Genomic DNA, 15,126 nt, shown 5'->3' on the forward strand with positions numbered 1-15,126 from the left:
CTGAGTCAACGTTTGTCTGTCTTCCACAACATGTATTTTGAATTTAGACACTTCTTCATAGGGTCTATGATGCATTCATTATTTGTTTTTCATACAGTGCCATGTGCTTTCTCTCTTATGGCTTTTAATATATGGTTTGTGTTCTGTTCAAAATGAGGCAAGCAGCACATATCCGACACACAGTGTATCAAATAAAAGTTAGAAAGAGCCAATGAGTCTGTGCTACCAGTTCACACAACAAGCATGTTTTTCAAGAAAGGATGGATTTATATGAGGGGCATTCAAAAAGTTTCTACATTTTTTTTAAACACCATTAAGAATTTCAAAAACAAATGACATCGCTTTCTACATAGTCACCTTGTTTGCGATGCAATTTTTCCAGCGTCGTACCAACTTTTTAATGCCCAATTACTACTCCTCCCACCTTGACCATTTCCAACGAAAATATAAAAGTGCGGAAACTTTTTGTACGTCCCTCATCTACTGTCAATCTTTGGATCTGCAGAAAAGTAAGTACAGCAAATCTTTCGATTTGAGTAGCCTATTCATTTCTTCATTTGTTTTCTAAGTCTGAAAGTGAAAGCATTCAATATCTTGACAGAGTGACATTTTAAACATTAGGAAGAAAAATTTTAAAAAATAAATAAAAAAGTGTTACAAAGCCAGAATAAGACCAATATATAGTGTATGTCCTTCTAACAGTTGTACTGTAGTTCTGTAACTACGTAGTAATAGTATGTCATACGTAGTGTTCAGTGAAATTCTTACCGCTATATCTTTTGTTGCCAAACAAGGATGAAGGATAATTAACAAGGATGCATTAACATAGATAACTTCATGTTATTTAACAGAAGCAAGTCACCCTTCAAATTAGTTATTTTATCAAAGTACAAGTTGTTTGACCAAAAAAGACTCTTCAGTCCATCATGGTAAGTTGTTCACTACAAAAAGTGCTCTATAAACTTTAAAGGTATTTAAATTAAAGACCAGATACAGCTTTTTATGATGTGATTATCTCTATGCTTACCTTGACTGAATGCTTTACATTGGTGTATATATCGAACTGCTTCATAAACCCTTCCCCTCTTGCACATACACAGCACTGCCTTTTTGTTCACTTTGCAACATCTGTATGCTTCTTGCGCAAGTGTAAGGCAAGTGTGAGTCACTTCAGGATTATTTTCTCCATACTTGTAGATTTGATCTGTTAATGCCTCTGTAATTATCAACCTAAAGAAAGTATTAACACTCAATTATAATAAACTTGATTGAAAAAACAATATAATTTAATGACATTATTAATTCACAAGGTAGCATCGAGCATCAGACTGATTAAGTTATATAAAAGATGTCAGTTTTGACTAACGAGGATGTTAGTGACTGTCCTATCATACACATTTTCTTTGCAAAGAGTAGAGAACAAACAGAAGTATTTTTCTGGACACAAATCAGAGCAAATAGTTGTTCACATTAGCAAAATTTATTTCACAATAAGTCATTAAAGTGTTTACCATACTATTTTAGGGGTAAAACTAAATACCAAGTTGCAACAATTAAACAGTCAAGACCAAGATCTTTTGTAAGTCTGTTTGTTTAAATTGCTTGAGTGTTGGTCTCTTGAGAAGTCTTTCTGTTAACACACAAACTTCAAATACTGTAAGGTGCATGCTGCCATCTTAGCCACCATGATCTCCCCAGTCACATGACATGTGTGTCAAGTGCCTAGCAACCATGCAGCTTTATTGTGACCATAAAATATTACCATCCATAAGAAAATAAACACAAAATGTCAATGCAATGACTTCTATAATATACAGTGCATCTGGAAAGTATTCACAGCACATCACTGTTTCCACATTTTGTTATGTTACAGCCTTATTCCAAAATGGATTAAATTCATTTTTTTCCTCAGAATTCTACACACAACACCCCATAATGGCAACGTGAAAAAAGTTTACTTGAGGTTTTTGCAAATTTATGAAAAATAAAAAAACTGAGAAATCTCATGTACATAAGTATTCACAGCCTTTGCTCAATACTTTGTCAATGCGCCTTTGGCAGCAATTACAGCCTCAAGTCTTGTTGAATATGATGCCACAAGCTTGGCACACCTATCCTTGGCCAGTTTCGCCCATTCCTCTTTGCAGCACCTCTCAAGCTCCATCTGGTTGGATGGGAAGCGTCGGTGCACAGCCATTTTAAGATCTCTCCAGAGATGTTCAATCGGATTCAAGTCTGGGCTCTGGCTGGGCCACTCAAGGACATTCACAGAGTTGTCCTGAAGCCACTCCTTTGATATCTTGGCTGAGTGCTTAGGGTCGTTGTCCTGCTGAAAGATGAACCGTCGCCCCAGTCTGAGGTCAAGAGCGCTCTGGAGCAGGTTTTCATCCAGGATGTCTCTGTACATTGCTGTAGTCATCTTTCCCTTTATCCTGACTAGTCTCCCAGTCCCTGCTGCTGAAAAACATCCCCACAGCATGATGCTGCCACCACCATGCTTCACTGTAGGGATGGCATTGGCCTGGTGATGAGCGGTGCCTGGTTTCCTCCAAACGTGACGCCTGGCATTCACACCAAAGAGTTCAATCTTTGTCTCATCAGACCAGAGAATTTTCTTTCTCATGGTCTGAGAGTCCTTCAGGTGCCTTTTGGCAAACTCCAGGCGGGCTGCCATGTGCCTTTTACTAAGGAGTGGCTTCCATCTGGCCACTCTACTATACAGGCCTGATTGGTGGATTGCTGCAGAGATGGTTGTCTTTCTGGAAGGTTCTCCTCTCTCCACAGAGAACCTCTGGAGCTCTGACAGAGTGGCCATTGGGTTCTTGGTCACCTCCCTGACTAAGGCCCTTCTCCCCCGATTGCTCAGTTTAGATGGCTGGCCAGCTCTAGGAAGAGTTCTGGTGGTTTTGAACTTCTTCCACTTACGGATGATGGAGGCCACTGTGCTCATTGGGACCTTCAAAGCACCAGGAATTTTTCTGTAACCTTCCACAGATATGTGCCTCGAGACAATCCTGTCTCGGAGGTCTACAGACAATTCCTTTGACTTCATGCTTGGTTTGTGCTCTGACATGAACTGTCAACTGTGGGACCTTATATAGACAGGTGTGTGCCTTTCCAAATCATGTCCAATCAACTGAATTTACCACAGGTGGACTCCAATGAAGCTACAGAAACATCTCAAGGATGATCAGGGGAAACAGGATGCACCTGAGCTCAATTTTGAGCTTCATGGCAAAGGCTGTGAATACTTATGTACATGGGATTTCTCAGTTTTTTTATTTTTCATAAATTTGCAAAAACCTCAAGTAAACTTTTTTCACGTTGTCATTATGGGATGTTGTGTGTAGAATTGTGAGGAAAAAAATGAATTTAATCCATTTTGGAATAAGGCTGTAAAATAACAAAATGTGGAAAAAGTGATGCGCTGTGAATACTTTCCGGATGCACTGTATATATACAGTCATATGAAAACGTTTGGGAACCCCTCTCAGCCTGCATAATAATTTACTCTACTTTCAACAAAAAAGATAACAGTGGTATGTCTTTCATTTCCTAGGAACATCTGAGTACTGCGGTGTTTTCCGAACAAAGATTATTAGTGAAGCAGTATTTAGTTGTATGAAATTAAATCAAATGTGAAAAACTGGCTTTGCAAAAATGTGGGTCCCCTTGTAATTGTGCTGATTTGAATGCATGTCATTGGTCAATGCTGATTACTTGCAACACCAAATTCATTGGATTAGCTCGTTAAGCCTTGAACTTCATAGACAGGTGTGTCCAATCATGAGATATAAAGGTATTTAAGGTGGTCAATTGTAAGTTGTGCTTCCCTTTGACTCTCCTCTGAAGAGTGACAGCATGGGATCCTCAAAGCAACTCTCAAAAGATCTGAAAACAAAGATTGTTCAGTCTCCTGGTTTAGGGGAAGGCTACAAAAAGCTATCTCAGAGATTTAAACTGTCAGTTTCAACTGTAAGGAATGGAATCAGGAAATGGAAGGCCACAGGCCCTGTTGCTGTTAAACCCAGCAGGTCTGGCAGGCCAAGAAAAATACAGGAGCGGCATATGTGCAGGATTGTGAGAATGGTTACGGACAACCCACAGATCACCTCCAAAGACCTGCAAGAACATCTTGCTGCAGATGGTGTATCTGTACATTGTTCTACAATTCAGTGCAATTTGCACAAAGAACATCTGTATGGCAGGGTGATGAGAAAGAAGCCCTTTCTGCACTCACGCCACAAACAGAGTCACTTGTTGTATGCAAATACGCTTTTAGACAAGCCAGATTTATTTTGAAACAAAGTGCTTTGGACTGATGAGACAAAAATTGAGGGAGAAGTACAATGTTCTGGAATGGCCGTCACAGTCCCCTGACTTGAATATCATCGAAAATCTATGGGATGATTTGAAGCAGGCTGTCCCTGCTCGGCAGCCATCAAATTTAACTGAACTGGAGAGATTTTGTATGGAAGAATGGTCAAAAATACCTCCATCCAGAATCCAGACACTCATCAAAGGCTATAGGAGGCATCTAGAGGCTGTTATATTTGCAAAAGGAGGCTCAACTAAATATTTATTGAATATCTCTGTTGGGGTGCCCAAATATATACACCTGTCTAAATGATGCATAGTGCATATTTTCTATTAATCCAATAAACTTAATGTCACTGCTGAAATACTACTGTTTCCATAAGGCATGTTATATATTAAAAGGAAGTTGCTACTTTGAAAGCTCAGCTAATGATAAACAAAAATCCAAAGAATTGAGAGGGGTTCCCAAACTTTTTCATATGATATATATATATGTTTTTGAATACTGTTCTTGTTAACAAAATTGTTTTTTGAGGTTTGTTTTTGACTACGACTTTAGAAGTGTCCTCTAAATTTTTGAGGTAATATTTTTTAGACCACGGTTGCAATGGAGTACATTTTTGTAATGATTATTAAATCTCTAACACTATTGATTAAAGTAAAATGCCTACCAGGACTTGTATAGCAAAATCTCAACAGTTACCACAGTATTTAGGGGTCCGAACGTTGTTTACAATAACAGAGACGTGCAAGAAATCACCTTTGAAAGAATAAAAAATCTTAGAATTATAGTTTTAGGATTCCACAAAGCATTTGTCTACTGTTAACAATTTATTTTGCTCCAAGAAAACGTTTGCTGTCTTCGGATCTTAGTGCATCAGCTATTAACTGCCTGACCATACCTTTCCATAATCTCCACGATTCTAAGCAATCATGTGCTCAGTTAGATTCATTTGGTCACCAGCATAAGGTGAATTGAATAACCTGCTATATGCATTTACACAGATAATGGATATGGAGTACAGAGTGGCTAGAAGCTGTTTCACATTTGAGCACTTTTCCAATGTTTTTCAGTCATTGCTTTAATTTACATAATCTTACCAAGGTGGTGCCATACTCCAATGAAGGTTAGTCACATGGTTTGACATACCCAGCAACTCACTTCAACTATTCCACTACTCGTTCTGACAAAATCAAACAGGTTTGATTTTATCTTTAATGGACTCTTTGTGCATTAGCTGACAACCAGTGAATGTTCATCTGGAAGTACAATACATATATGCTGCAATAAGGAAAAACAGACGTGGGTGTTTTGGACTAAACTGATGAGAGGCTAATCTGTCTGATGCCTCATGTTTAACACACCAGTACAGGATGAAAAAGAAAAAGAAAAAGGGTATGAAATTGTGACTGACCTCGCCATACTTGTTAAACCTTCATGCAACACTGGATCTGTCAGCAAACATATTATTAGTTGCCAAAAAAGGGGGCAAAGCAAAACAATGCCTGAAAGTCACCAAACAGTCACTAAAAATGAATATGTTCAATGAATTTCAGTCATGTAAACTGACATGGTCTGCAACTACAGCCGGCGAGTCTGACAAATCCTCTGGCTAGATGTCACATAATGTGACATTGGCTTTAGTTTCATCAGTGTCCCTCACCCTGCAATTTAGTGCTACTGGGAAGTTTATAAGAACACCCTTGAACACTGACTTCAGAGACTGGAATTAGGCATTAGGGAACAAACACTTTATGGTTGGCTTGCAGTGTAACTTGATTATGTAGGATTGTTGTATCTCAGTAGAGGTTTAATACATGACCAATTGGGTTTCAGAATGAGGCAGAAGTAAACAGAGTAGCTGCCCATCACCTGAGGGAAAAATATACAAAGTTAAGTGTGTTCAGGCCAGTACTATTACTTTTGTAACAGAGCTGAACAGTGACTAATAATTTTGCCTTACAGTTTCAGGCACTAATGTTTAAATTTTGGTCTAGTCCAGTGATTCTTAACCTTTTTTGAGTCACTGACCCCCTTTCAGAATCTGATGAAAGCTATGGACCCCATTCCCCAGAAATATTCACATAAACACAACTTTGCATGCAATGAATATAATGTACTTTATTTATCGAGATTTGATTGTCTCATACATTTATGACATGCACAAAGTATTATTAAACTTTAAAGTAAACAATCTAAAAAAAACACTCCTTTTTATACAAAAAGTAATTGTCACTCATTATTCTAGAAAGTTGATTCAGTTCATCTGGACATAGTTCTTTTCCAGGGAGATATGTTACATCACTCATCCAAGTGACTTCCTCAGTCTCAGTGGACTGCAGGTTTCTCCAACCTTATAAACAGTATCTTTGCATAATGACCGAAACTACTGTAGCACCATTGACTAACAATGGGTCGTGTGATCAATGATATGCAAATTGTCCATTGCATCAATGGCTATGAGTACCATTCACAGAGAGTTGGGGAATGGCTGCAATCACAGCATTGTAAGATGGTGAAAGATGTACCCTTAGGCCCCCTCCTCAGTTCAGAGATGGTCATTCCTTTTTCACATAAATGGCATCCTTGACTCCTCGCCCTAACCAGCATTCCTTCCTGTCCAGGATGTGCACATCTTCATCACTGAAAGAGTGACCACTGTCCTGTAGGTGTAAATAGACTGCGGAGTCTTGGCCTGACGAGGTAGCTCTTCTGTGTTGTGCTATCTGCTTCATCAGTGGTTGTTTGGTTTCCCCGATGTATAATTCACGGCAATCCTCTTGACACTTTACTGCGTAAACTAGATTACTCTGTCTGTGCCGGGGTACCCGATCCTTGGGGTGGACCAATTTTTGCCGTAGCATGTTTTGGGGTTTGAAAGCCATCGAGACCTGGTGTTTTAAAAAAATGCGTCTCAGCACATAAGGGATCACCAAAAGTTTTCGCTTAGGCAGCGGTTGTCCTTCCTCTCTCCTGGATTGCTTACAGCATTCTTTAGGTGTCTTCCCTGCTTTGACAAAAGCCCAGCTGGGATAACCACATTTTGGCCTAAGGTCACATCTTTCACCATCTTACAATGCTGTGATTGCAGCCATTCCCCAACTCTCTGTGAATGGTACTCATGGCCATTGATCAATGGACAATTTGCATATCATTGATCACATGGCGCATTGTTAGTCAATGGTGCTACAGTAGTTTCGGTCATTATGCAAAGGTACTGTTTATAAGGTTGGAGAAACCTGCAGTCCACTGAGACTGAGGAAGTCACTTGGATGAGTGATGTAACGTATCTCCCTGGAAAAGAACTATGTCCAGATGAACTGAATCAACTTTCTAGAATTTCCTTACCTGGATTATTGAGCATGTATCATGTCACTCATTATAATTATGAAATACAATCCTCTTGTGCAAATTAAAACAGACCTACTACTACGTTTTCTACTACCATTACTACTACTACTACTACTACTACATTTACTCTAAATCAACAGTACCAGGCTGTATAGCGAATATAAATGTTATTTTTTATCTGACCCTCACAGACCCCCTGAAAACCATCCATGGACCCCCTAGGGATCCGCAGACCTCCTGTTAAGATCCCCTGGTCTAGGCAATATCTGAGCAATATTTGTATGTTTGGGATACCTGGACAAGAAGCACATAGCTATTAGTGTTTTCCTGGTCTGCAAGACGGAGCACTCAATCCCATTTAGAAGACTTGGGGCTGAGTTGCATCTTTAAGAGTACAGAGAAAGGCCTCCATGGTATCTGAACTCTTTTAAAATGACTAAAGACTCAGAGGTGAAGTAACATCAGGATTCTCTAGACAGATCTAGCTTTTCGCTAGATCAAAATTAAGGCTATTTCTGTCCCCAAAAATGATCCCAAGATTTGCCCAGACGTGTCTCCAAGAAGAGGTTTAATGCCACCACTCTGCAGAGAAGTAAAGTGGTGTAGAGTTGAGAAGAGAACTTTAATATACAGGAGGGTTGCTATCAAGTAACAGAGACGGAGAGAGAAGGGAATTGACGAATGGGGTGCTTTGTGGTACCTTTGCTGTGTTATCCACTGCTCTACCAATTCAAGCTTGTTGTATTTCAAGGCAACCATGACTGCTTCCAGACAGATTTCTTCATTGGGCGTGTGTGTGTCTGAAGCTTCACATCTCATCACTGACTTGAAGAACAGCAGTAATGGTGGCAGGTTACTTTCCTCCACAATGGCACCTATTAAATTTAATAAGTGCAAATTGTAATGAATGTGGACAGCCATATTACTATTTATACATGTTTTGGTTTTCAAAGTGAACATTTTAAAGCAGAGTTGACATTGGGGATCAAAAATATTACAAACAAGAAGGAGACCATGGCTGTTTACATAATACAGTACAAGTAGTAACTGATAACAGGCAAAATTTATATCTCAATAATCCTTTTATTAATTTTAGTTATCCTAATGATCAAGAACTGCGGTGGGTTGGCACCCTGCCCAGGATTGGTTCCCTGCCTTGTGCCCTGTGTTGGCTGGGATTGGCTCCAGCAGACCCCCGTGACCCTGTGTTTGGATTCAGCGGGTTGGGAAATGGATGGATGGATAATGATCAAGAATAACCAAATTCCATTTTCTTAGTGACTTGCCGTGATAAGTAATGAGTCATCAGCATATAACACTATTTTAGTGTTAGTAGACCAAATTACTGTCTTGATTTTACCACATGACCACCCTCTCCGTATTGAACATTTGGAGTTCTAGTAAACTCTGATGTTGATATTTTATAAACTTTCACTTCTTCTGAGTCCATTTATATATGATACAGAGAAATACAATTCTCTCAGCATTGAACTTCATAAGCTGGTGCAGATGGCTATACACAAACACTGGCCACTTTATTAGATACCTTTTCTTAATAGCAAGCTAGTCCTGATTTGATGTCAAAACTGATTTATTTTGTCTAGCTAGGCCTCAGCAAAGTGTTGAATGTGTGGCATAGTTATGATGGCCCATATTGACCCCAACTATTCAAAAAGCACTTTCTGTGCAACCCAGTAGAGGCTTGACTGACTAGCCTTCCTAGACTTTGAGTACATAATGAAAATGCTTATTATCAGACAATGACCACGAAGGGATACATCTGATTGGTAATGATGTTCAGATATCCTGTGGTAGTCAAACTGTGCTGTATTGGGGCTCATATCTGTGCACACATATCAAAGGGCCCAATGTCTTCCTCAAGAACTTGTCCTACACCATTAAAACACCAACACTAGCATGAATACATAACATTAAGCAACATGGGACCATTTACTTTTCACCGTTTTCAAGTATCCTCCTTGGCATGAATTTGTGGGAACCAGAATTCCTTAGACAAAGAATTATTGTTCCAGTGCTCTGCTGTTAAGTATTTATGTTCACCTTGTTTTTTTGCTGATATGAATGTAACTGTGGAAGGTTGTCAGCTGCCATATTCCATCTGTGACAATATATAAGCCATATGATCTGACAGGCCTCTTTCAGATCCACTGTTGTAATCAGCTGGTAATTGAATGAGTGCAGACCATCTGTTACTGTACATAAGTTACAACAGCTTCCGTCTGCCTCCTTCATCAACAGTCTGTTTCTGAAAACTTGTCAATTTTGGCTTCATCTTTTTTTGGATGGTGGCCCACTCTTAAGACATCCATGAGACATGTGTGAAAACCCCAGCAGAGCTGCAGTTCTTGGTGCCCATATATTAGTGCAGCTCACACACTCTAGTACGTGTTACTCAAAGCAACATAAACGTTTAGATGTTTAGTCACAACCTATCAGCTGGTTCTGGCCTAGCTGTTTTAAAATTCATTTTTTGCACATGTGATGTAGTCAATGACTAAGCAGTAAATTATCTGTCATGCTCAGGTATCTCTACTGTGTAGGAGCTGTCAACTGAACCAAATGTTTTGACATATACTTTACATAGTAAGACTAATTGCATGTAAGCTTAGCTGCTTGCTTGTCTGATCTCTCTTGTGCACACTCCATTTCTCTAGCAGCCAGCATCTCTGGCTGTCGGGTTGCAGCTGGGCTCCTTCAAGTGCTTTCACCTCCATTACAGGCACAATTATGACAAGCCATATTCAAACAGAATTTTATATGCATTTTGAGATACTGTATCTTTAAACAACTTTCTGTTTATTTTGAAATATCTGAAATGCATCTTGAGATCTCAACATGATGTTTTTTGAATATTACTATATTTTTAATCAAATTGCAAAATGAATCAGAAGATTCAGAATGAACAAATCATGTGTTTCATCCACCCTCACCTCTTGAATGAGTAACTCATGCTGTCTGTGGCTCACTTGTTCCTCTATTAACTTTTGCCCTCTGAACTACATTTCTGCCTTAGTCTAAACTAACTGAAGCCTATCTTCAATGAACATTTTTCCCAAAATTCAAAGAGGGTAATGCTTCAGGTTACAGTGCCTATGAAAAGTATTCATCCCTTTGGAAGTTTCCACATTACATTTTTACAACACATTGAATCACACTGGATTTAATCTGACTTCTTTCACATTGATCCAGAGCAAAAGACTATTTAATGCCAGAGCAAAAACCGATCTCTGAAAATTAGTCTAAATTGATTACAAATATAAAACAGAAAACAATTTAAGTACTAATACAACATACTAAAGTCATCAATGGTGCAGTCAATTGGTTTTAGAAGTCAAGTAATTAATACAATGGAGATCACCTGTCTGTAGTCAAGAGGTGACTGCAGTATAAATGCACCTAACGTGTAAGGTCCAACTTGTGGCGAGTCAGTATTGTGGCCAACCTACACAATGAAGACAAAAGAAGGCAACTTTGTGAAAGGTGAATGAAAAGTACAAGCCAGGTATAGATACAAGAAAATATCCAAGTCACTGAATGCCAGTTAAATCAATCATTAAGAAATGGAAAGAGTGTGACATAGCTATAAAACTGTTTGTGTAAGAAGATTAGCGAGGGAAGGAGTTCACCAAGAGACCTATGATCATTCTGAAGGAGTTACAAGCTACAGTAGTAGAAAGTGGATAGATTGTGCAGCAACAACTCTTGCCCAGGTGCTTTATATCACACAGAAAGATTGCCAGAAGGCATAAGAGAGACTCTGAAGTCAGCTGGAAGAAGGTTTTATGGTCAGTTGAGAAAGAAATTGTTTTCTTGTCCATCAAACTAAACAACATATTTGGTGTAAGCCAAACACTGCACATTATCAAAACACACCATCCCTACCATGAAGCAGGGTCATGGCAGCATCATGCTGTGGTAATGCCTCTCTGCAGCAGGCCCTGGAAGGCTTGTGAGGGTAGAAGTTAAAATGAATGCAGCAAAAATACAGGGAGACCCTAGAGGAAAACCTGATGCAGTCTTTAAGAAACTGCAGATTGGGAAAGGATTTGTTTCCCGGCAAGACAACGACCCCAAGCATAAAGCCAAAGCTATACATGAATGGTTTAAGAACAACATTGTTAATGTCCTAGAGTGGCCGTGTCAAGAGTCCAGATCCCAATCCCATTGAAATTTTGTGGTTGGACTTGAATAATGCTGTTTACTTGCGATCCCTGTGCAGCCTGACAGAGATAAAGCAATTTTGCAAAGAAGAATGAGAAAAATTCCAGTGCCCAGATGTGCAAAGTTGACAGAAAGAGAGAGAGACCTTTACACACAGACTCAAGGCTGTCATGGCTGCCAAAAGTGCTTTGACGAAATACTGACTTGAAGGGGGTGAATACTTACAATGTAGTCAATTACTTTGTATTTATATATTCAATTAATTTAGACCACTTTGCATAGATCTGTTTTCACTTTGACAGTAAGTACAGTTTTCTGTTGACCAGTGTCATAAAATCCACTGTATAATAATAAAATGTGAAAACATTTAATGGGATGAATACTTTTTATAGCCACTGTATATGTTGGAGAATATCCGACACGAATGGTTCACATTCTATAGAACAGTTTGCCAGTCATGTTTCTTAATATAGCAGGCAATTTGTCACGTTAACACTTGCTTCAAGTGCTACAGTTTCATAAGTTGAATATTCTTCATGATTTCTGACTTTTGCAGCAACTGTTCTATTACATCTTCCCAATCTAATCTGCTTTATAGTAGTTGTAATTACGTGGCCAATAATTAGGTCAGAAATCAATAGTCTTCCCTGAGTGATTTACAGATGCCTCCTTTGATAAACAAGAATGCATTGTTGTATTTGGTTAAGTGCAAACTAAAACTCCTCATCCCACTAATAGTAACTGGTGTTGTATACAAGATGAAAAGTTTATATTTCAAAAATATTTACAAATCTATATATATATAAAAGCCAAATACCACTGACTCACTCATCACAAAATCTCCCGAACCATGAGGACTTGGGACTTGAAATTTGGAATGTAGGTTACCCTTGGCCTATAGGTGCTTACTAAGAAACTGTTTTAAACATTTCATGGTCCAAGTGCGTTCTGTCTGTATGTCTGATTTTGCGACTTCTCTCATCGCGCTAAGTATCATAGTTCTCTTGCAGTACCAATGTATTTATGGAAATCCAACAGAGAGGCTGTGGGCCGAGAGCAGGGGTGCGGAGCCTTCCTCATTCACTCGCCAGCCTCTGTTCAAGTTGGTCTATGTCTCACCATGTGTTGGAGTGCACCTTGCCTCTGCTTAGCTAGCAATACCTGTTTGTTCAACAGACATTATCATCTACAGATTGTTAAGGAGTAACGTTTGACTTTTTTGAGAGAGAGGTCAGAGCTCCATTTGTTTTAGAGGGTAGCTGTTGTTTGCCAGAGATAGCACGGCCATGTGCTTTTCTCCCCACACGGGGAACGCTTTCTCATCAGAGCTGAACACGATCAGATATAGTGCCAACATCTATTGATTTTTAAAGTTTGTCCTGTTTCATTACTATGTGGGCGAAACCACCGGGTACAGCTAGTTCAATATATTATAGTGTATCTTTAATTTGTAAAAATGCACTGCTTTGCGTAGACTTCCATTAATTAATTTCTTGGTTCTGATTGTGTTGTATGGAGATTTTTACATTCATTTCCCAACAGGATTATTAAAGATCATTTTATTGCTTTCTTTTAGTTTCTGAACCTTTTTATAAAAATACAGAACATACATGTAACCGGATACAAAATGTCTCTTTCCTGTATGGGGTAAGAAAACAACTATTCCATCACTCACACTCAACATTGCAGCTTCCATCGTTCCACACTTGAAAAAATAATTTTCTCCATGCATGTTTTAGAGTGCAACTGACAGTTTAATCATAAGTATGGGAAGAGAAACTGAAAGAAATGGCATTGGAAATTGGTAGCTTGTATAGTAGCCAAGTATGAGCTAGGAATTTCATTGGTCCTGGTCATCATTCCTGTACCAAGTCATCTTTTCTATCATTTTAACTACAAATTAATTTCACATTTTGGCCTAGACTTTAAAGTAATTACTTTCAGTAAATAGTTATTTATGTGCCGTTCACAGAAAATGTCATATTAAAGATAAATGTGATGAGTGAGTGGATGAGTAGTGAACACAGCTTGATTACTGATAGGTATGTCCATTCACTGCACAAGTTCAAATGTTCTCACAAAAACGTTCACAAATTACTCAAATTATTCTGTAAATCATACCTGTAAATTTTTTCCTGATTTTTGTGTTCCACAGAATTTTAAGAGGGGACTTGGCTGCATGAGATGCTGCTGCTTCATACTGGCCTTCTTCAAATAGTTCATTAAATCTGGTTCAAAAATAGGATCTCTCTTGTTATTTCAAAGAATAAAACAAGACAGACATTCTGGTATTTTATAGTGTTACTGCACATGCTGTATATCAACAGTATAGTTTATGAAACTTATACAACACACATATCAAATATATCTCATATCACTTATTACAATAAATCTATGGAATTGTTGATCTCCTACTTTAAAAATGATTGGAGACGCAGCCTCATGACCTTGAATTAATAGTACTTACTGAACATGGTACTGGAGAGTGACAACATGTTGCATGTTGATTAGCACATGCAAGAAATAATTTCACTTTACTCTGTACATGTGACAATACTGACCCAATGACTTTATATTTCTAGAATTTGGTGTTAACTAATAAAGGATGGCAGTTGGCACTTTTGTTCAACACAAAACTTCAGCAGCTGAGAATGTCTCTGAGCACTTGCAAAGATAGCCAGGTTCCTGCTTCATTACTATTTGCTACTACTACTGCTGCTGCACCAATGACACAATGTGATCAAAATGCCCATTTTTTGTAACTCAGATAGAAAAAAACTGCTGACTGGAACATGATAAAGAGAGCTAGTGTTGTTCATTCAAGGAGAAGTACTGTCAAAGACCTCTCTATGCCCATTCTTAATACCTCCATTATTTTCAAAGGATTGCAATAAAAGCAAAAGCAATCATTCAAAGTGAGTCAAAGGTATCTGCATGCCAGATATGCCCTCATCTTGCTCTTATAATGTACTCATGCTTTAATCCTTGGGGCAATTAAAAAACTAACAGTTTCAACTAATACTGCCAATTCAAGATGACAAGGATGATCTACATTCCCTGTCTGCTGGACCAAATTTCTTTTGACTGAAGAGTGGTTGCAGATAATGGTGTGGGGATACGGTTCTTAACCACTGTTTCCAGTATTTTATATTTTTCTGTACTGAACAAAATTCCAAAATTTATTGGTAAATTGAACAAGTACAGTTTGTCAATGCAGAAGTGTTTACTAATTAACTCAGGAGTTCAGTCAAAGATGTTTACATCATTAAAGCTTT

The 15,126-nt window shown here is 38.5% G+C and overlaps 1 protein-coding gene across 2 annotated transcripts in view; it reads right to left on the minus strand.

Annotated features, from left to right (window-relative positions):
* LOC114665855 (clathrin heavy chain linker domain-containing protein 1-like) overlaps positions 1-15,126 on the minus strand; it is a 42,426-nt gene that overhangs the window by 9,319 nt on the left and 17,981 nt on the right. For both annotated transcript variants that reach the window (XM_051919686.1, XM_051919685.1), the window contains exons 8-10: positions 13,973-14,079; positions 8,370-8,544; positions 1,028-1,230 (exon numbers count right to left, since the gene is read on the minus strand). In XM_051919686.1, the coding sequence (XP_051775646.1) occupies positions 1,028-1,230; positions 8,370-8,544; positions 13,973-14,079 (485 nt within the window). The remainder of the gene's footprint in view (positions 1-1,027; positions 1,231-8,369; positions 8,545-13,972; positions 14,080-15,126) is intronic.

This window comes from Erpetoichthys calabaricus, chromosome 15 (genome assembly GCF_900747795.2).
Source record: "Erpetoichthys calabaricus chromosome 15, fErpCal1.3, whole genome shotgun sequence".
Taxonomy (NCBI): Eukaryota; Metazoa; Chordata; class Cladistia; order Polypteriformes; family Polypteridae; genus Erpetoichthys; species Erpetoichthys calabaricus.